Consider the following 22,185-nt stretch of genomic DNA (forward strand, 5'->3'; position numbering starts at 1 on the left):
CTAACCGCTGATTGTTAGCGTAGCAGCTAATGTTTTCACACTGTTTTCTAATGAGAGAGAGCTGATGAAAAACCGCTGTTAGAGGAGAAGTTCATTAAAAAAACCAGAGAATTTTGTGAGGAAAGATCAGTCAGGATCAGAGCTGGAGCTGCTGTTCTTCAGTCTGTTTCCCAGCTCAGCTTCACCATGGGTATTTAGCTATAAAGATGCTACGAGTCAGAGCCCAACATGCTGAAAATGTCTTTTTCTGAATGTGAAGGAAACGTGTATGTATTTTCTATTTCACTTTTGGATAATTTCTCTTGGCTTTCGCCTGTGAACCAGAAATCATTGGAGTTCTCCCAGTGTGACCAGAAGACTGAAGCCCTGCATGTGACCAGTGTTCCCAGTATAATAAATGTTTTATTCTTTCACTTTTTGTGTATTTTTAAATATCTCAATCTGAAGTGTTAGTGTAGCTTATGTAATGAAATAAAAATTATTTACTCTGTTAGAATTGTTTTCACTCTTTGCTGTCAATAGCAGAGTTGACATACTGTAATAAATATTTTTTCTCTGGAAAAAAGTAAGAAAAATATGTAGCTTAATGACTGATTTATGTAGCTTAATGACTGATTTATAAATCAAAAGTAATTTCTCAATGTATAAATAAATACAAGAAAATTATTTGTTTCTTGTCTTGAAACGTTAAATGTACATTAAATTATGGAATTATGCAAGTATGTTCTCTAATAAAACACTGTAAAAGTGTGTCTTCATAAATGTTAATATAACAATTGTCAGAATAATTTCTATCAAATAAAAACATTGTGTTCTTTATTCAGAAATGCCCCAAAACAATTAGATAATCACATAAAATGTTATAAACTCTGTCTTTAGTCATTTCTTTGACTGCCAAAAATATTAGTGTGTGTGAGAAAAGGTGTCAATGGCAGGTATTAACTTAAAATACTTTGTAGAACAGCAATTTCTGAAGTTCAGTCCTTTTACCTCTATTAGCTATGACGTATTGCAGCAACGGGCAGACCCTCTCCATGAGGCGTCTACGTGTTCATGTCTATGGATGTAACAAGTAACTCGACAGTTTTGTAGAAATGTGGTGAAGTAGAAAGTACAGATACTTACTGTAAAATGTAGTGGAGTAAAAGTAGAAAGTATCCATTATTAAATCTACTTAAGTAAACTACAGATACACAAAAATTGTACTTAAGTACAGTAACGAAGTACAAGTACTTCGTTACTTCCCACCACTGTAAATGATCGATGCAAATCTTCAGTATACGTTAAAAAAATATTATATAGTCAGATTAAGTAAAATATCATTAAACTCAAAGCAATCAAAAATATTTATATTTTCTGTAACATGTAATTTCTCCTTTTCAGGGAGCCTAAACTGTATGAACAGAATGTTTGAAATATACTATGAAAATATTTAATTTGCAGAATCCTGATAATAAACTTCAGTTGCGAACTGAGTGATTAGATTGCCTCCAGACACAAAAGAATTGATAGTTAATTAGTAATCATACTATGGAAATTACTAACAAGATCAGAACAAACAAGAAGCTTGACTACGTCAAGGGATTTCTCACGTTAGAGAATGAACCGTTTGATTTTCTTCAGCCGACTAAATTTAACCTCACCAAAGTTTTTCCTTAGAGTAAACAGGTAGTGAGTTTGAAGCGTGGATCAGATGCCTTCAGCCATCTGCTAAAGCTAGACTCTGGTATTATAAATTAGATTAACTTATAATGCTTTACAAGTTAATCTATTTAAATTGAGTCCATGCATCTGGCCCAGATGCATGGCCAATCCTCTCAACCACAAGCCTCCAGGTCTCACTGTAATTGCTCATGTGAGCATTGAAATCCTCCAGCAGAACAAAGAAGTCTCTAGGAGGGACACTCTCCAGCACCCCTCCAACAACTCCAAAAAAGGTGGCCAATCTGAACTGCTGCTTGTTACATAAGTACAGACAACAATCAGAACCCGACCCCCTACAAGTAGGTGGAAGGAAGCTACCCTCTTCACTGGAGTGAATCCCGACATACAGGCACCAAGATGGGAGGCAAAAAGTATGCCCACTCCTTCTCTGCGCCTCTCACCATGGTCAATTCAGCAGAGCCTGATCCAAAGTCCCCAGGTTTTGCTTCCTCAGTGGAAGATGTGATGGTGGAATTGAGGAGGTCTTCGAACTACTCTGCCCGATCCAAGGTTCTCCATGGCCTCTGTGAATTTCTCCCACACCCAAGATTTTGCCTTAGTGACCACCTGAGCTGCATGTCACTTGGGCTGTCAGTACCCATAAGCTGCTTCCAGGGTGTCATAGTCCACCCTTGAAGCACACCAAAACAGGCACTGGAAACCTTGTGGCCACAACTCCGATAAGCCGCATTGACAATGGAGTTGGGGAACGACTCTGTGCGGGCCATGTTCCATCCACTTCCTCCTAAATGTGTTCAAAGTTCTTCCAGAGGTGAAATCATGTCATTAATGAACTCCTCAAACTTGTCTTCGCCAAGAAAGGAAATAGTTAGCTCTTACTCTTTGGTCGGAGTTTAGCCAACTACTCCCTAGCTGGCGAATCCACTTGGAAACTTGTGACCTCCCTTTTCTGGCATTTCCACTGTCAGAATGAACTTCCATAAAGGAAACATCCATTTCTTACATCCATGCTGTCACAATGTTGTGACTCAGTTTGAATGTGACGTTTTGAGCTTTCTTCCGAAAACGTTTCTACTGAAGTAGAACACACAGAAATTTTATCAAAATGTGATGAATATCTCGGAGGAGTTATACTCAGAGACTGACTGGAAAAATCCCTCCTGTCAAAATTCTCTGAGAACTCAATGTCTTCTTCTGCGTATTCTTCTTCAGAAGACAATATTTTTGGAAGACAATGCTCAGAAAAGACTTCCAAATGTTACACAACATTCTTAGCATTTGAGTTTTCAAAATTGACTTTCTTCTTGGAAACATCCATATCTTTAGCGTCCATGCCAGGAAAATGATCTGTGTAATTTTGCTTGCTGTCACAGCCCGTATCAACAGCCAGGTCCATTTGTTCCAGGGGAACATCGACACTTTCACTATCATCTGTGTCTGTGTCCCCAGAGTCAGTTTCCCAGAGGAGCTCCAAAACATGATCGAAAAAACTGTTGCTATCCAAAGCAACAGTATCTTCAGGAGTCTTGACTGTCAAACTTGTCAAGACACCTGAAGTGGTACTGGCAACTTCTGAGGTAGCGTCCATGCTGCTTTCCTCTTCAGGAACAGGTTCTTCCTCAGGTTCTTGAGGAATAAGTTCCTTGAAAACCAAAGTATTTCCACCTCTTGTCCTCTTTGGATTCTTCATCAAAGCCATTCTCAAAACTCTCGTCAGATGACCTCTCTGTGTTGGTGTCTTCTTCTTCTTGTCCAATACTATTTCCCAGTAATTTTCCAAGACTAAAACATACTACAACAACAGACTGAATGTTCTGTTCTGTGTGCAAAATTCTTGAATGTTTTTTGGTGTTAAATCCTAAAATATGAAGTGGCATTGTTGTCGGTTACTATGGCAACGAGTCTGCGTAGCTTGGCGAATACAGATCACTTTGCTGTGGATCATAGCACGAAATCAATACCTACATTTCTAAGTTTCACTGGATTACATGTAAAAGGTTAGTCTTTTTGCCCTCCAGCGTTGTATGCGCGAAATTTCCGTACGTCCAATAACATGCATGGTGTCTTAAGTCATAAGTCAGTGCCTCACCAGCAATGAACCTCACCGCACGTCACTGGTATTTATAGTACTTTCCTGAGGTGGGGACAGGAGCGGTAATGGCGAAGCGGAACCTTTTTTTGGGGGGCGTTGCTTTCAGGTTGGGTTTGGGATGGACTTCCGGTTTGTCTCAAACGTAATTAACAGCTGCGCTGGTCGTCATTGCTGACTGTTTATTTTCTCTTCAGGTCAGTATGCGGTTGGGGAAAAGCACCAAGGTTACCGTGTGGGATACTTAACATCTTGATTAACCAGAATAGGTCGTGTATAGGTCGTGTAGTTAGGTTTTGTGCACCGTTGGAGGGCCGTTATATCTCAACGTCTCCATGGAGGGCCGTTATATCCCAACATCTCCATGTTGGACAAGTTTTATTTTGTTTTGTTCTTTTTAGAGTTGGCTGTTAAAGCAGATTGAGTGTCCTTTTCCCAAAATAGGGGTTGTATTGTAGGTCGGATAAACTCCAACACTTTTATGGTCCATTTCTGTGGACAGACACTTGTTCTCTTTTACATGCGTTTTGAGGTTGAGCCTTTGGAGTGAGCTCCGAAGCTTCAAGTGCTAAGATTGTGTGTCAACTCTGTTACAACAGTTCTGACACCCGTGACCTGTAGTATAACACATGCAATATCAGTACATATCGGTTATCGACTGTAACAGTCTCAATAATTTCAGGTGATACATTAAGAGATTCAAAGTGATTTCAAAGGGATTGTCAAGTTTACTTTGTAAAAGTGCAAAGAATAATATTCATTGTTTGATTGTTGTTACCATATTTACAATCAGAGGTTTAGTCCTTTCTTTGTATTTGAGCTCAGTTTGTTTACTATTACAAGTCAGCGAATAAAAAAACGCAATCTGGATGTCAACAGCAGCGCTGGTCGTCATTGCTGACTCTTTGTTTATTTTCTCTTCAGATTGTGTCAACTCTATTACAGCAGTTTTGACACCCAGGACTTGTAACAGTAGCATTTTGCTGCTGTGGTTCCATCTTGCTTAGATGTATGTTCAAATTAACGCATTTGGGTTCAAGTTTTTATTAGCAGCAGGATAAATTAGAATTTATGGGGATCTAAATGTGCTTGCAAATGTGCTTGTAGATTTCTTCCAAAATGCACTGTGGAGGAAAATACAGAGAAACAACAAAACTCTACGACCTTTACGAGTTTGTTTATAAGAGACTGTGTCATGGTTTGTAGACCAAATTAAATTCTTAATTAAATCCAAGCAGAGGATTTGCAGTTTTAGGGTCGCTCGTAGTTTGAATTGAAAGTCAGCTCAGTGATTCTAATCAAAAATCCCTGTAATAATAATTTTTTTTAGATTTACGGAATCTCAGTTAGCCTTCATAGCGGGGCTGAACCCGGTATTACACCAAGCACTGTAGATAATATTAGCTCGTATCTCACCGGTGGACATAAATACAGTAAAGTAATATTCTAATCACAAAATTACACAATAATATGTCCATCTTACTTGTGAAATGTTGTCTGTCAAGCCCTCACATTAATAGTCCATCGATCCGAACAACAATATCCCGCAGAGCTGAGGCATCTTCTGCTGTTTTGGTTGAGCAAAGTAGGGGGTTCGACCGCTCCAAGATGGCCGCCGTATTTCCTGCGCCGGAGGAACCAATGCGGGGTCTACTCTTATATCATGTCTATGCTGCACAAGATCAGTCTGACTATAATGAATCATGTTATCTCAACATGATTAGATTTCAGAACCGTGAAGTTGTTGAATTTCTTGTTTATCCAAGATGATTTAATCACGTTTTCGTTTGAAACATGAAATTATTGTGTTAAAAGTACATGATATTCTTTTGTTAATGTAATAACTCCCTAAGTTCATTTTTTTGAGTGTTGGGGAATTTTTCTTCTCCAGGAACTTCTTTCAACTCCGTACAGGTCGCTGTCGTTAGGCCCAACCATCTGGATCATCTGAAGCTGAGGCTGATATTGGTGTTTCTGTTGAAAAACCAAAATGATTTAGTGTCTTCTATGGTTTTACCTGTGTCTGTGTTGATGCCATGTGCAACACATACCTTTCTCTTGATGTAGCACACGAGCACAAATTAGATTATTGTCAGAGCCAAGAGCAGAGCCAATAGGCCGATTCTCAGTGGCATTATTAAGTGACCGTCATAAGATTTATAAGCTAAAAATATGTAAACATGACAGAAGTCAGCTATATCAACTTTATTGAATGAATGTCGAGGGTGAATGATCTTGTCTTACCTGTGGAGGCTTGGAATTTGAGGTTTGGAACCTCATAACGTTCCTCACTGCACCTGGACCCAGCTTGGTCCGTCAAGCAAAACTTAAATCTTGTTGCAACCGTTACATTTATTGTGCTCACGTTGCTGGTGAGTTTCTGGTTACAGAAGCCATCAGAAGCTGGGTGGTTATTACTCTCAATCACTTCCCAGGATGGGTTTGTTTCAGAGCTGCAGTCAGACAAAGATCACTGAGCTTCAACAATCAGGCCTGCTGATGTCTCATGGCTGAGCTGCTGCGTATTACTCACCTGTTGCCGGATGATAAACTTGACATCATCCACGTAGAGTTAGCAGGCAAGACACTCACAGTCTCAACAAAAAGGTAATTATCTGTTTTCTTAAATGATGGCTCTTGTTTCTCTAAAAGGGAAATTTTAAATTACAGGTAATGCTGTATTTATTTGCGTTTTAACAATGACACACAAGGTACCTACCTAGAACACAAACAATTGTTTTCTTTGTTTCCGTTTTTCCTCCAGCCTCCAGGTGTAGTTTATACACTCCAGACTTTAATGGTCCACAATACTTCACAGTCCTGAGAAAATAGTGGCACATCCAACAGATTAATATGGTAAAAGGAAAGCTGAACCCTTTCCCTTCTTGGGGTTGATACATAAAAAAAAAAATCTGGTCTTTATGAGGCTTCAACAGTATATTACCAGCCAATGGTAATAAAAAATTAAAAGTGGGGAAGCTGTGTGTTAAAAACAAAGTACATCTTATAATTGAAGAGATTGTTGAACCAGTTTTAGCAGCAATAACTATGTTTTCTCACATCATTGTAGAGGACTTGTGTCCCACTGACCAGACTGATCTCACTTTAAGGTCTAATATACTTTTAAACAGAGGAGCTTTGGGTCGACGCAATGCCTGCAGGACAGGCCCAAAGACTGACCTGTTAGCTGTTTTTGCTAACATGCGAGTCGGTTGTCAGAATATTGTTGTTCATTCAGTTTAGCTAGAAAAACTTCTTCATGATACAACCCCACAACTTCATGCATTAATTAGGATTTTGTGTGACACAACACTAAAAAGACTTGTATAACTGTGAAGTGAAAACACAAGGGCATTTGATTTTGTTGTATTTTTTTACAAACACAATAACTCTGATTTGTAGTGCACTTCTCCACTCCACTTTGAAAAAAAAATGGTCCTATGACTTGACCTTTCATTAAGCTGCATGAGAACTTGCTCTCTGGCCTGTCTTTTGTGTTCCTTGATCTTTATGAAGCTGTTTGTTCATTAATGTTTAAACAATCACAGATTTATTCTGATGATGGATTACACACTGGTGGACTTTAGTAAATAATTTGTTGGCCTCTGAAGGCAGCTGCTTGTGCTGTATTTGGATTAGACATATCCAAATAAAGAGGCTGATTGTAAATTACTTAATTTAAAAAACATATCCCTTGAAAAAACCCAAATCCTTTTTATTATGTCACTGTATGTTAAAAACAAAAAAGGAAATTTAAAAATATTTTAATGATAAAATTTATATTATATAATTATCTTTGAAAAATGATTATTCTGAGATGATGAGGCATTGCTTTATAAAACTACCTTTGCTTTGTTGCTGTCTTGTCTCTGATGCATTTAGTGAAACTCCCATCAGGAGCTTCCCAGTAGCAGAGCTGCAGCACTGGGTGGTAGGAAACATCTGCTGCCAAACAGGAGCTGGTCTGAGTTGTCACAAACTGGTCAGGCAGCTGGGAGGAGAGGAAGCTCTCAGCTAAGGAGACAAGAAATTAAAATGTTCAACAGATGTATATTATTAATTAAAAATATAAAATGGTAGTTATTACAAGATAACAGTAATAGTCCATGTAAAGAACTGATACTGACCCGTAACATGAACATCCACAGATTTACTTCCGCCTGAGTTTTTGCAGGTGTATGTGCCGTTGTGTTGTGAGGTGACTGATCTAATGAAGGCATACAGCATGCAGCTCTTCTGTTGTCTGTTCTTTTTAATACAGATCTGGAAGAAAAACATTGAAATCATAATCATGTAGAACAATGTTTTTGAAATGAGATAAAATCTGTGGTTGTATTTGGATACAATAAAAAAATCACAGTTTTCATCACTGTACCTCATTCCCTGCACAGGTTTCCGCCAAAACCTTGCTATCATGTTCCCATATAGAACTACAATCTAAATTTTTTCTGCAGCGAAGTACCAAAGGCTGACCGGGACTTATGGTCACACTAGAAACCTCGTCTGGTTTCATTGAAGCAGTATTTAAGTCTGAAACATAAAACACTTCAAGTTATTTAATGCATTTATTTATTTTTTTCTAACTTAATTTGAGAATAATCCTGAGATGAGAGCTGTTTTCCTTCTCTGGTCAGGTTAACTGAGTTAAAACATTTTCTAATATGTGTCTGTTTTTAATGTAATTACCAAAGTCATACAGCTGGGTGCATTCTTGTCCTTCATCATTTTTGGCACAACACATCGCTCCACTGTCTGCATAGTTTGAAGTTGTGGCTGAGCTCTCTGCTGTCCAATCGTCAATGTCTTTTCTCTTCTCCATTGAGGATGGACTGAGAAGAAACATTGATAGTCAGAGAGTGAAATGATAAAACTATGTATGTATGAACAGATAAACTAGTTGTCTTACCGAGACCATTCAATACTGGGCCTTGGAGAACCCTCAGAGATGCATTTAAAATAAGGAGACGTGTCTTGAATATTCATATCCAGAGACATCTTTGGTTTTGAGGGACATTCTAGGAAGCATGTGAATAAAATTGGTTAACATTATGTTAAATCCACTAATTATCTACATTAAGGTAGTTTTATGCTTCTCTGTTTAGTTGAGTCTTAATAAAGATGAGAAATGATGACTCACCAACAACACGAAGATCAACAGTTTTTGAGAAAATGGTCTTCTCTTGAGTTTTACAGGTTAGTTTGTACATCCCAGAATCAGTCCTTGAAAGTCTTGGTGTAACCATGGAGACACTCCCATTTCTGGAGAGGTTTAAGAAAATGTCAAACTTTACACACATGAAGGAAAGAAGCACATAAACCTAAAAATACACTCACATGTTCATCAGTGGGCCTTGTTCTCTCCCCCACTGGCAGACAGGACCATCAGGAAGGCCCTCTAGAGAGATGAGGAGTTTCTTACCGGCTGACAACTTCAGGCTGACAGGATCAGGGTCATTCAGGTGGTCAGCTGGCTGAAAGCAATCCGCCTGGAAGGCAAAACTCAGCATTTAATCCTCCTTGACAGAGGATATTTTTGTGCTCCGTGGTGATTCTTTCAATAGTGTTGCTTTATATTGTGATAAAGTATGAACAAGGACAACCAGGATAAGGACAAATTTCCTGTTTAAAATAATGATCTGATTTATTAAGAAAAAAAATCAACACAAGCTATCATTGCCTTATGTGAAAAACCAATTGTCCCATTGTCCCAGTCAACATGAGGACCTGCCTAGAACAATTAAAAAAACAAAAATAAATAAATAAAACATTGACAATTAGAACATTTCAGAAGATCAGAGTCTTTGGTGTCACTATGATTTTAAGTTATTTAGCTTGTGTAGTGATAATTTTCAAAGACCAGGTTATGATAACAAAAGTACACATTTTAGCTAAATAGGTACAAACTCCTCATAATTGTAATCAGACAATAATAGCAAAAGTTGTATTAAATGTTATTTGCTCAGCAAAACCAAAACAACAATATGAATTTATTGTGCTGAAAAAATAAATAAATCAATATTTCAAGATACATTTTATTATCCCTGAAGAAATTTTTTTTTTCATTCCTATCACTTTGGAGATATCAGCACCATATTTTAAGTTTGAAAAGTGTTTTCTTTTACCTCCCAGCTGGACACACATTTCTGATTATCAACATCATCAGAGCAGAGTGCGTTAACAGCACACAGCAGGAGAACAGCTGAAAAGACAAAAAAAAATACACTTAAATTAGGTTTGAAAATTTATAATGAGAAGTAAAATAAAAAACTATTTTCAACAGTATTTTCTGACTTCACGTGAATTTGCTATATTTTGTTTTCAAGACAGTCAAATTCAGTACATTTCTGATTGTTGCACAAAAAGTTTTAAAGTCATAATAAAAGCGCACATCCGGTCCATGTTTGAGCTACTCAAAATAGATTTCCAGCCGCTGCAGTTGCAAAAAAAAAAATCAAAATAAAAAAAATAAAATAAACCGCAGTTGCTCTGAATATGTGTGCCCTGCATGCAGAGACATGCTCGCTGCTCAGCAGCCAGAGAAACAGAAAACAGCAGGCTACTCTGCAAAGGTGCGGCAGCTGCAGGTATTACGTAATGCGCATTTACTTCGAACAAATACATTTCCTCTTCAAGATGTTCTCAGTGAGCTTAACTGATCTTGATCTGTTACTTTGTTCTACTTTTTATTGCACTCACCAAATAATTGAATCATTTTTGCTCTATCAGAATCAGAATGCTTTTATTGTTATTGTTCAGAAGCACAACAACTTTTTGTTTCAATACAGACCGTTCAAAAAGACGGGGTGCCAGGGGCGTCTGACCGCCCCTGCGAAACAGGGTGTAAGTAAAAAGTAAGTCTTTTACTTACGTTTTGGTGTAAGTAAAAGACTTGAACGCTGCCTCTTACCTGCCACTGCAAGTTTCTTTCTCTGCATTTTGAGACTTCCTGGCAGTCTGGTTTACAAAGTCCGCATCAGACAGCACTGTGAAGCTCACGAATCCTGCTGTAGGGAATGTGGGCAAGTAAAGACTGTGAGCAGGGGCGGGGGTAGTGATGACATTTCTAAGGGCCCTGACCAACAGGGGGCCCTCCACAATTTAATTGTTTATCTTTTGTTCATAGAAATAAATAAAATAAAATAATCGGGGCCCTGTCAGTTAAAAAATTAATCATATTGTATTTTCAAAGATTGTTTTAAGCAGTAAAAATTTAATGTTCCCACTCGCAGACCACAAAACACACATCCATATTTGACCTGAACTTCCCCCGAACCCCCATCTGCGTTAAACGGTTTGTTCCTGCTTGGAGCCCTTCAGAGTGACGCTGTTCAGCAGCAGACAGTAGGAAATAAGAACGACTGTGGCAGTTACTATGCTGCTAAGAAAAGTTATGAAATGAGGTTTTCAAAAAGAGAGAGAGAGGGAGAGAGAGAAAAAGGCAATTTATAACCCAGTTTTTCTCCAAGAGAGGTGAGTAGACTGTGAGATTATCAATCATTTGGCATAATTAGCTTAGCTACAAACTACTGTTTGCCTCCTTTGCACTAGCATTTAATGAATTAGGGAAAAAAATTACCAACATATTCACATATTGAACTTGTCCCTTGTACCTTTTACCACTTAACAACAGATGAGTCAGTCAGCAGCAGCTGACTAACTCATCAAACTGACTCAACAGACTTTTTTGTCAGGAGGCCCACGATTCCTGGCTGTGCCCCTGACTGTGAGCAAGCATACTTTTTCTTCTTCTTACATTTTTAATGGCAGCTTGCATCCAGCAGTGCTGCACTTCTGCCATCTCTTGGATATTACTTTAAATAAGTTCATTTTCTTAATAAAATTAAATCATTTGAGATCCGCAAACTCCATTGAAAAAAATAAAGAAATAAAGAAAACATCTTCACTCCAGATGATCTGTCTTTATTATATGAAACATATTTCAGTGCAGTAATACGTGATATTTTAAAATACAGTAGAGTTAATAAAATAATATGATAAACTGATATATACATGTGATTATAATGAGCTTAAGATGGGTGTAATAGTTAACGGTGCTTTTCAATCCAAATGTTAAAACTGACAGGAGTAGGATATACAAGTGAACCTAACATCAATATTTGATCGGTATTAATGTTTTCTTTTATTTTTTTCATTATAATCACAACATATACCGTCTACAATTTACGGTATATCACTGATGATGCTTTATTCATAGTGAGAAGTGTATTTCAGTTTTAGCTGCACCATTGAAATCTTCTTGTTCATATAAGCATCCTTGCAAATGCAGGTGATAGTACGAAAAAACAAAACAATATATTAAATTCTACATAAAACAAGTGTAACTCAACATGAAGACAAGGAGAAAATGCTCATGTGGAAAATAATAACAACAAAACCAGTTTATTATATTGATAATTATGATGAACAGAACATCATGAACATTTTGAACTACTTCCACAGTATTTAATGTGGCAAAAAAACCAACAGTTAGTATAACCCTGAACACACCATCCCCGCTGGTGGCAGCATCATGTTGTGTGATGCAGTTTTGCACTGAGGAGACTTACGATCTCTTATGTACATAAATTAATGCTAAATCAAGCAAATATAAATCTAAAAAGCTCATAATATTTGTGAAAGAATATAAAGCCAGTATATTACTTTGATGATATATGATATGATGAGTAGAATAGATAGATTGTTATATATTCCATAGATAAATTAGCTTGAGTTGGAGGTCACTCTCCATTAGACGTCTTCAGAGGCTCCTCCTCGTCTTCACCTGCATCCTCTGACTTTAATGCCTCAGCTTGGCTTTCCTCTCTCTGGTTGGCTTTGCAGTAGTCATTGGCTGCTGCTGTCTTGGTTTCGCTTTCTTTTACCAGTGCTGAAATGTCCCCAATGGTCGATGCATTCTGATAGTCACTGAAATCATGGTCTTGCATGATCTGGTAGAGCTAGAAACAAAAAAAATAATAATAAAAAAGAAGCACAAAGGGAGATTGCGCAGAAGCATAAAATTGTTGACAATAAAAGGGAAATCAAGTGAAAATCACTTTATTTTTCTCTGCTGCTTCATACCTTTTCCTCCATGTCCATCAGCTGGCCACTCATGAAGTCCACTAACTTGGAGAAAGATGGTCGGTTGTTAGGATCCAGAGCCCAGCACTTGCACATGATACCATACCTGCATATGGGCAAGAAAAGAAGTTAAGTGGAAGGAAAAGCTTTGAACCTTAGATTATAAAATCAGCTATCATGGCTGACTGATAGATAGAGTCCAGCGTAAAGACACTTACACAGAATCGTTGGCATAGTATGGACACTCCATCTTAAATCCTCTCTCAATCATTGAGTAGAACGTGTGATCCACTTTGACACCTGGATACGGAGTGACGCCTGGAAGCAAAGAGTGTATTTTGAATACAATGTAAAAGCTTTATGTGCGGTCAAAATGTGTTGCTTCAGTGATCTTCTGTGAAAAGTACCGAGTGAGAAAATCTCCCAGAGCAGAATGCCATAAGCCCAGACGTCACTCTTCATGGTGTACATCCCCTGAAAGATGCTCTCTGGAGCCATCCACTTAACTGGCAAACGCACCTAAAAAAACAACAACAAAAAAACACCACCATTATAAAGTAAATAGAAATAAGACTGGACACACTGATGTTATAAAGTAAGATTAATATCAGATCACATACGTTTCCTCTCACAACATAGTTGGAATCATTGTCGATGTCTCGAGCCAGCCCAAAGTCTCCAATTTTCACCAGCCGGCCTTTTGTTACCAACACGTTTCGAGCCGCTAGATCTCGGTGGATGCACTAAAAACAGGCGGCATACAGCAATCGTTAACTTGACTTTTACATCACTCACCAAACCAGATGAAATTTAATTTTGCTCTTATGAAGCGGTTGTTGAATTTATACACCACTGATCCTTTTAATAATAATAATAATAACAATAACGTTAGCGTCCTTTACAAATACCAATCTGAGAAGTGTGGCTTGCATCTAATTTCACTGAGTCAAGTGAAGAGCTTGTCTCTTACATTCTTGGCGGAGAGGAACTCCATCCCTTTGGCCACTTGAAAGGCAAAACTGAGCAGATCGTCAAAGGTGAGGGCCTGCTGCTCCATCTGATCGTCTTCACTCTCGTACATCTCTGGATTTGGCAAAACCTCGTTTTAATTACAAATCCATTTAAATCATGACACATTCTTATTTATCCACTCCGTTTCTGGATGTGGCGTTTCACCTTCCATGTCGTTGGAGCTGATGGTGATGAGAGCGATGTCCTCCTGCCCCCTGGTGGTGACGCCATGCATGGGTATGTAGTTATCTGTTGCTTTTACCAGCTCACTGAAAATAACATTAAATGATATAATGCTGATGCACTTTATCCAGTGAGGCTTTGACTTGCCACAAAAAAAAAAGCAAATAATACGAACTTCCTCCTGTTTCTTTTTTTTAATTCTTACTTGGAGTTTTTCTTGGGTTGCAGGTTGCTATACAGGCTGCTGAAACGGTCCCTGCTGAAGGCATCAGTCACAGACTTGTGGTAACGATCACCGCTCTTCTTCAGGTAGTTCAGCAGGTCTCCATAACAGCAATATTGGAAAATCAGGTATACGGGTCCTACAGAGAGATTTTTCTTTTATTACCATAACGTTGCATTGCATGTATCTAATTGCTATTCAACTCATCAGAAGACTGCAAACATACCTGTCTCTGTGCATGCGCCGAGCAGGTTAACGATGTTGGCGTGCTGGCCGATGTGAGTCAGCATTTTGAGCTCAGACATGAGAGCTTCCTTCTCCACAGACTCGTGTTTTTCTGCAGAGTGAAGATAGATATCAGCGGCTGAAGAAGGATCTGTGTCTCTCTGAAACTGGCTTGTGAGAAGAAAAAAAAACCCCGCTGACCTTTCAGCATCTTGACGGCCACCTGCTGCGAGACTCCAGGTTTGTTGATGCCATAAGCTGTAGCCTGAACCACCATGCCAAAAGCTCCAGAGCCCAGCTCTTTTCCTGAGGGAGGAACACAGAAATGCTCTGAGAACTGATGTTAAGATTATTGTTATTCATAAGTGACACCTGGTGTGGTTTGATTACAGTGGTAAACAGAGTATCCAAGTAAACAAAGAGAGAAAATAAATCCATGAGAGGAAGTGATGTCTTTTATTTGTATGATTCACAGACATATATTTGGTATGAGAACTAGCTGTGTAACCACAGCAGCATGTTGTAGTCTCTCTATCTTTATCCGTTTCTTTTCTGTTGCGTTCGGTTCATGCATGCAGAGCTACATACTGGTAGCTTGATGCCTCACTTATAGCAAGATATTTTTTACATTTAATAGCTAGGGATTGATCTTTGAACCAAACAGATGTCGTTTAGTTTTTTAAAGCAAAAATTAACATTTCAGACAAGACTGACATTATTTTTACCCATGATAAACATCCATCACACTTCGTGGAAAAAATGAAATCACATTTCTCATTTGTCTGTATCGTGTCCACAACATAAATTTCATAATAACAAATCCACTATATTTGGCTGCATTTGATTGGATAAAACTGTAGTGAACTGTTTCTGAGTTGATTATTTTGTTTAGTTTGACTCCTACCAAGCTCCAGGTTCTCCCGAGGAAACTCCCATTTCTTGTCGTAATTAAAGTCCTTGAAATTGATGTAGATGTAGTCGTTGTCGTTAGGCCCAACCATCTGGATCATCTGAAGCTGAGGCTGATATTGGGGTTTCTGTTGAAAACCAAAATGATTCAGTGTATTTTATGGATTTGCTTGTGTCTGTGTTGATCCCGTGTGCGACGACACATACTTTTTTCTTGATGTAGTACATGAGCATAAAGGAGACTAATGCCAGAGCCAGGATCAGAGCCAATATGCCGATTTTCAGTGGCATTATTAAGTGACCGTCAGAAGATTGATGAGCTAAAAATATGTAAACATGACAGAAGTCAGCTATATCACCTTTATTGAATGAATGTCGAGGGTGAATGATCTTGTCTTACCTGTGGAGGCTTGGAATTTGGGGGTTGGAAGCACATAACGTTCCTCACTGCACCTGGACCCAGCTCGGTCCGTCAAGCAAAACTTAATTTTTGTTGCAACCATTACATTTATTGTGCTCACGTTGCTGGTGAGTTTCTGGTTACAGAAGCCATCAGAAGCTGGGTGGTTATTACTCTCAATCACTTCCCAGGATGGGTTTGTTTCAGAGCTGCAGTCAGACAAAGATCACTGAGCTTCAACAATCAGGCCTGCTGATGTCTCATGGCTGAGCTGCTGCGTATTACTCACCTGTTGCCGGATGATAAACTTGACATCATCCACGTAGAGTTAGCAGGCAAGACACTCACAGTCTCAACAAAAAGGTAATTATCTGTTTTCTTAAATGATGGCTCTTGTTTCTCTAAAATGGGAAATTTTAAATTACACGTGATGCTGTATTTATTTGCGTTTTAACAATGACACACAAGGTACCTACCTACAACACAAACAATTGTTGTGTTTGTTTCCGTTTTTCCTCCAGCCTCCAGGTGTAGTTTATACTCTCCAGACTGTAATGGTCCACAATACTTCACAGTCCTGAGAAAATAGTGGCACATCCAACAGATTAATATGGTAAAAGGAAAGCTGAACCCTTTCCCTTTTGGGGTTTGCAACATAGCCAGTATGAGGTTTCGAAAGTTGATTACCATCCAGTGATAATAAATAGTGAAAAGTGGAACAGTTGTGTCCAATAAACAAAGTACATCCTTGTAGAAGCAGTTTTAGCAGCCTTAACTATGTCTGTATAAGTTTCTTGAATCACTGCGGAGGATTTTTGACCAGCTTTTCTTTAAAACGTTGCTTACATCTTATTTTAAAGTCTAATGCACTTATCAACAGAGGAGCTCTGGGTCGACACAATGCATATTTTAAGATAGGTCCAGATCGTCTGCCCTCGACCCCAATGGTTAACAGTTGCTTTGAGCTGTTTTCGCTAACATCAAGCCCATCCTACCCTTCAAGCCATGCTTGTTACAGGTTTGCTGCAACAATATTCATATCCACTGAACTTCTTCAACCCCACACTTCAATAAATACTTTAATATATTTATTAGGATTTTGTGTGATGCTGCACAGGAGGACTTGTGAAGTGAACAGGTTGGGAAGTTTAATTTTCTAATTTTTGTACTAATAAAAAAATCTGATTTGTAGTACATTTTATGTACTCTATAGAACCACATCCTCAACAGACTGTAAGTTATGTTTATTCCACTTAGGAAAAAAAAGCTTTACAACCTTCTAAACAGCCTTATAGTTTAAAACAAGGGGTTACTGGGTTGCTTGGTCTTCATGATGCTGTTTGTTTATTAATGTTCTCTAACAAATCGACACAAACTTATACTGATGATAGATTACACACAGGTGGACTTTAGTCTAAACCAAATGCTTCTGCATTTGAGAATTATCTTTGAAAAATGATTATTCTGAGATGATGAGGTATTGCTTTATAAAACTACCTTTGCTTTGTTGCTGTCTTGTCTCTGATGCATTTAGTGAAACTCCCATCAGGAGCTTCCCAGTAGCAGAGCTGCAGCACTGGGTGGTAGGAAACATTTGCTGCCAAACAGGAGATGTTCTGAGTTATCACAAAGTGATCAGGCAGCTGGGAGGAGAGGAAGCTCTCAGCTGAGGAGACAAGAAATTAAAATGTTCAACAGATGTATATTATTAATGAAAAATATAAAATGGTAGTTATTACAAGATAACAGTAATAGTTCATGTAAAGAACTGATACTGACCCGTAACATGAACATCCACAGATTTAATTCTGCCTGAGTTTTTGCAGGTGTATGTGCCGTTGTGTTGTGAGGTGACTGATCTAATGAAGGCATACAGCATGTGGCTCTCCACATGTTTGTCCTTTGTAATACAGATCTGGAAGAAAAACATTGAAATCATAATCATGTAGAACAATGTTTATAAAATGAGATAAAATCTGTGGTTGTATTTGGATACAATAAAACAAAAATCAGAGTTTTCATCACTGTACCTCATTTCCTGCACAGGTTTCTGCCAAAACCTTGCCATTATGTTCCCAGATAGAACTAGAATCATCATTTTTTCTGCAGCGAAGTACCAAAGGCTCACTGGGACTTATGGTCACACTAGAAACCTCGTCTGGTTTCATTGAAGCAGTATTTAAGTCTGAAACATAAAAACTGCAGGTTATTTAATGAATTTATTTATTTTTTTCCAACTTAATTTGAGAATAATTCTGAGATGAGAGCTGTTTTCCTTCTCTGGTCAGGTTAACTGAGTTAAAACATTTTCTAATATGTGTCTGTTTTTAATGTAATTACCGAAGTCACACAGCTGGGTGCATTCTTGTCCTTCATCATTTTTGGCACAACACATCGCTCCACTGTCTGCATAGTTTGAAGTTGTGGCTGAGCTCTCTGCTGTCCAATCGTCAATGTCTTTTCTCCTATCCCTTTTGGATGGACTGAGAAGAAACATTGATAGTCAGAGAGTGAAATGATAAAACTATGTATGTATGAACAGAGAATCTAGTTGTCTTACCGAGACCATTGAATACTGGGCCTTGGAGAACCCTCAGAGATGCATTTAAAATAAGGAGACGTGTATTGATCATTTATACGATCCAGAGACAGCTTTGGTTTTGAGGGACGTTCTAGGAAGCATGTGAATAAAATTAACATCATTTTAAATCCACTAATTATCTACATTAAGGTAGTTTTATGCTTCTCTGTTTAGTTGAGTCTTAATAAAGATGAGAAATGATGACTCACCAACAACACGAAGATCAACAGTTATTGAGAAAATGGTCGTCTCTTGACTTTTACAGGTTAGTTTGTACATCCCAGAATCAGTCCTTGACAGTCTTGGTGTAACCATGGAGACACTCCCATTTCTGGAGAGGTTTAAGAAAATGTCAAACTTTACACACATGAAGGAAAGAAGCACATAAACCTAAAAATACACTCACATGTTCATCAGTGGGCCTTGTTCTCTCCCCCACTGGCAGACAGGATCATCAGGAAGGCCCTCTAGAGAGATGAGGAGTTTCTTACCGGCTGACAACGTCAGGCTGACAGGATCAGAGTCATTCAGGTGGTCAGCTGGCTGAAAGCAATCCGCCTGGAAGGCAAAACTCAGCATTTAATCCCCACAAAAACGCTCCAAACATGTCACTCTTAGAAAATTGTTGGGCTCAGTGGTAATTCTTGCAACAATGTCTCTTTATGTTGTGATAAAGTATTTGCCCCTCAGAGAGTTTTTGCTTGGATGTTTTAGGTGAAACTGATTTTTATATCAAACCTGGATAACCAGGATGAAAATGAGTTTTCCGTTTAAAATTATGATTTCATTTCTTGAGAAAACGATCCATGCAAACTGTCATGGCCCTATATTAAAAATCAATTGTTCCCTAAACTTCATAATTGGTTTTGGCCGCCTCGTGGGAATAACTACCCTCAGTCTTTTGAAGTAACTGTTGGTAATGAGCCTGTTACATTTCTGTAATGGAAATTTGCACACACTTCTCTGCAAAACAGTTTGGTTTCAGTCCCACAAGCAGCTTGTTTAATGTAATCTTTAGCCCTGTTTAATAATAATGTTTAAAGGATAGGCTGCAATAGCTAAAACACATATGGTTTTGTGGGGGAAAAATTAGTTAACTTACAATTTAATCTGGAAAGCCAGCAAATAATGTTTGACCTTTTTCTCAGTTTGTTGAGAAAAAAAAAGAATGATATTTCAAAATTTATGTATTATTTCTGAAGAAAATCGAAACATTTTCCCTGATTTGTGTCACTTTTAAAACATCAACGCCCCATTTTAATGTTGACAAGCTTTTTCTTTTACCTCCCAGCTCGACACACATTTCTGATTTGTATCACCGTCAGAGCAGAGCGCGTTCACAGCACACAGCAGGAGAGCAGCTGAAATGACAAACAGAAATAAATAAGTTAAGAGTTGAAACTAATAAAACTCAGTAAGTTTTCAGTATGTATTTAATGAATCCGATTCAGCTCAGTTTCTTTACATAGCACCAATTCACAGTAAATGTCCGAAGTGTCGGAAAGTCATGTCGGCACAAATGCAAAGTAGTGCGTAGCTGCGAAGTAGAAAGGAAAGAACATGTGGTTTTTAACCTTAAATGTTTTATTCATTCCTCTCTTAATCTCTTAATCGCTAAACCTAGTGCGACCGTTTCATCAGAAAAGCGGCCTTGTAACGCTGGGGGAGCTGCAGAGATCACACAACAGCAAACTTGCACCATTTTGCACATGACTTTATGTCCAAAAGTGAACGGCAAAGAGTTGACTCAAGGGTCCTGAATATATGCCACATTTATCAGTCTTTTTATTTTTACTTCCCTTCCACTTCGCAATCAGGTTTGGTTTTGGTCTGTCACAAAAAAATCCAATAAAATACACTTAAGTGTGTAATGTGACAAAATATGAAAAGGTCCAAAAGCTGGGAACAGTTTTGCCAGGCACTGTAAAGACTGATTTTTAAATCACCCCAACCAGTTTAACACAAGAAAAAAAAAACTGTATTCATTATTGAACATATTCATTATATTTTCATGTGATATGGGAAATCTGAACAGAGTTGGGTCAGGTAATGTTATGAGTTGCAGACATGATGGTGCCATCGTGTCGTCTGTCCAGCAGAGTGACTCTAGCATTACCTTTACGATTAGCTCTACCTGCAACCCACAAAGCAGAACTCAGACTTATCTGGGTAGACCGCTCACCACTGTTACCTTTTTTGTTTGTTTGTTTTTGTGTTTTCAAATTGGTTGCAACTTTACAAAATTCATAACTTAAAAGTTAACAAATAATGTTCTTTGGCAACTCCCCCAAAACAAAAACACAACAAAAAAAAATATATATAATATTTGTGATCTGAGTGAATTAATTTTAAAATCGGCACAAAGATTGAACTTTGACCACAATGCAGTTCTTATTTGTTGCATAATAAACAACTCTGGCTTACACATCTTTCTAGTCATTTATGATATACATCGAATTAAAAATAAATTAATGCAGTTCTAATACTTGGGGGAAAAACTATTAACATAACTGCTCCTTTTAAACAAGCATTCACAGTTGCAATATTTGTGGACTAACACTTTTTTTTTAATTTTGCAGTAATTTAAATAAGATATAATGCATTCTGCATGTTCGGGACTTACAGTCAGTCAAACCAAAATAGCCCAATAAAAATACCACAGTCAAAAACAGCAGTGTACTTTCATCAACATTGAGGATGTAACTTTAGCCCTTTTATATATATCATTTAACGTCAGAAGTCCGCTAAAATAAAATAATAATAAAAATCATGTAAAAAAAAAAATAGAACTATCCCTAATTGTCCCACAGTGGAAAAACTCAGATGTGCCAGTAGCAAGGTAAAGTTAAACAGAAGAAAGTCGATTTAAACTAAGGTTTATATATATATATATATATATATATATATATATATATATATATATGTATATATATATATATATATATATATATAAGATTATAGTAAGGGAACTTACAACATAAAAAATAGTGCAGTTATTGAAAATAGCATACTTAAAAAAATAAATGTGCAACTTCAACAAAAAATTTTTTACAACATGTGTGTTTGTGCATAGAAAACAGCAACTTAAAAAAATAAAAAAAAAACTGTAAAAATACAGTCATTTGACTATTGAAAATTTCAAAATGTCTTATTGTGTTAATGATAATATTAACAGGATTAATAATTTATGTTACCAAGTATATATACATTTTTTAGTGGACTAAGTAGAGTTCCTTATTTTTGTAATTGACTGCAATGTGTTACTACCCAATTCTGATAAGTGAATGCAAATAAGTTGGCTTTACATTTTTAAATGTATTATTCTTTTCATTGCATTGCTTAAGCTTCAAATAAAACTTCCAATATTTACACATTTCAGTCAAGTCAATTCTGTATTTTACATATATGGTCATTTTTAAACTGTTAGGGGAAAAAACCCCATAAATGTTTACAAATTAGACCAAATATGTACATGAGTTTTGCATCATCAGTAAAAGACTTAAATGCCTCCTCTTACCTGCAATCATGTATCTCTTTATCCGCATCATGAAGCTTTCCGGCAGTCTGAGTTACATACTCCGCCTTAGACGGCACTGTGACACTCTGCTGTGCGGGATGTGAACCAGTATGTTTTGAAAGAGGAAGTAATGCACTACTGCAAAGACTTCCGCCCTGACTTCTGTAATATATCCGGGATACTCAAAAAGCAGAATGAAAAACATATCTAAACATTGAAACCACAGAAAATATTCCTGATGGGACAAAGGATTATGATAATCCCTGGTTTATCATATTCACAGGATATGATAAACCTGTGA

The 22,185-nt window shown here is 37.6% G+C and overlaps 2 protein-coding genes across 3 annotated transcripts; both read right to left on the bottom strand.

Annotated features, from left to right (window-relative positions):
- Positions 1–4,462: 4,462 nt before the first annotated feature.
- On the bottom strand, positions 4,463–10,801 carry LOC106903412 (receptor-type tyrosine-protein kinase FLT3-like). 2 transcript variants are annotated; one of them, XM_088001246.1, is made up of 14 exons: positions 10,662–10,801; positions 9,877–9,953; positions 9,089–9,240; positions 8,892–9,013; positions 8,661–8,769; positions 8,441–8,583; positions 8,130–8,284; positions 7,882–8,017; positions 7,600–7,768; positions 6,474–6,574; positions 6,288–6,399; positions 5,999–6,207; positions 5,806–5,918; positions 4,463–5,728 (listed from the first exon to the last, which is right to left on the bottom strand). In XM_088001246.1, exons 1-13 carry the CDS (start codon positions 10,687–10,689, stop codon positions 5,836–5,838), a joined length of 1,596 nt encoding a protein of 531 aa, XP_087857372.1. In that variant the 5' UTR covers positions 10,690–10,801; the 3' UTR covers positions 4,463–5,728; positions 5,806–5,835. The 2 variants fall into 2 exon arrangements, with proteins under 2 accessions (XP_087857372.1, XP_087857373.1); XM_088001247.1 differs by lacking the exon at positions 5,806–5,918 and having other exon boundaries at positions 10,662–10,800.
- An 857-nt stretch (positions 10,802–11,658) lies between these two features.
- LOC106903397 (receptor-type tyrosine-protein kinase FLT3-like) lies at positions 11,659–22,011 on the bottom strand. Its single transcript, XM_014967171.2, has 24 exons — positions 21,885–22,011; positions 19,652–19,728; positions 18,774–18,925; positions 18,577–18,698; positions 18,347–18,458; positions 18,127–18,269; positions 17,817–17,971; positions 17,566–17,701; positions 17,284–17,452; positions 16,263–16,363; positions 16,076–16,187; positions 15,787–15,995; positions 15,594–15,706; positions 15,382–15,514; positions 14,679–14,783; positions 14,479–14,589; positions 14,235–14,391; positions 14,012–14,115; positions 13,806–13,918; positions 13,456–13,578; positions 13,243–13,354; positions 13,054–13,153; positions 12,836–12,941; positions 11,659–12,711 (listed from the first exon to the last, which is right to left on the bottom strand). The coding sequence occupies exons 1-24, from the start codon at positions 21,913–21,915 to the stop codon at positions 12,493–12,495; spliced, it is 3,015 nt and encodes a 1,004-aa protein (XP_014822657.2). The 5' UTR covers positions 21,916–22,011; the 3' UTR covers positions 11,659–12,492.
- Positions 22,012–22,185: the final 174 nt, after the last annotated feature.

Source organism: Poecilia mexicana, unplaced genomic scaffold (genome assembly GCF_051168715.1).
Source record: "Poecilia mexicana isolate PSO_F unplaced genomic scaffold, ASM5116871v1 scaffold_20, whole genome shotgun sequence".
Classification (NCBI taxonomy): Eukaryota; Metazoa; Chordata; class Actinopteri; order Cyprinodontiformes; family Poeciliidae; genus Poecilia; species Poecilia mexicana.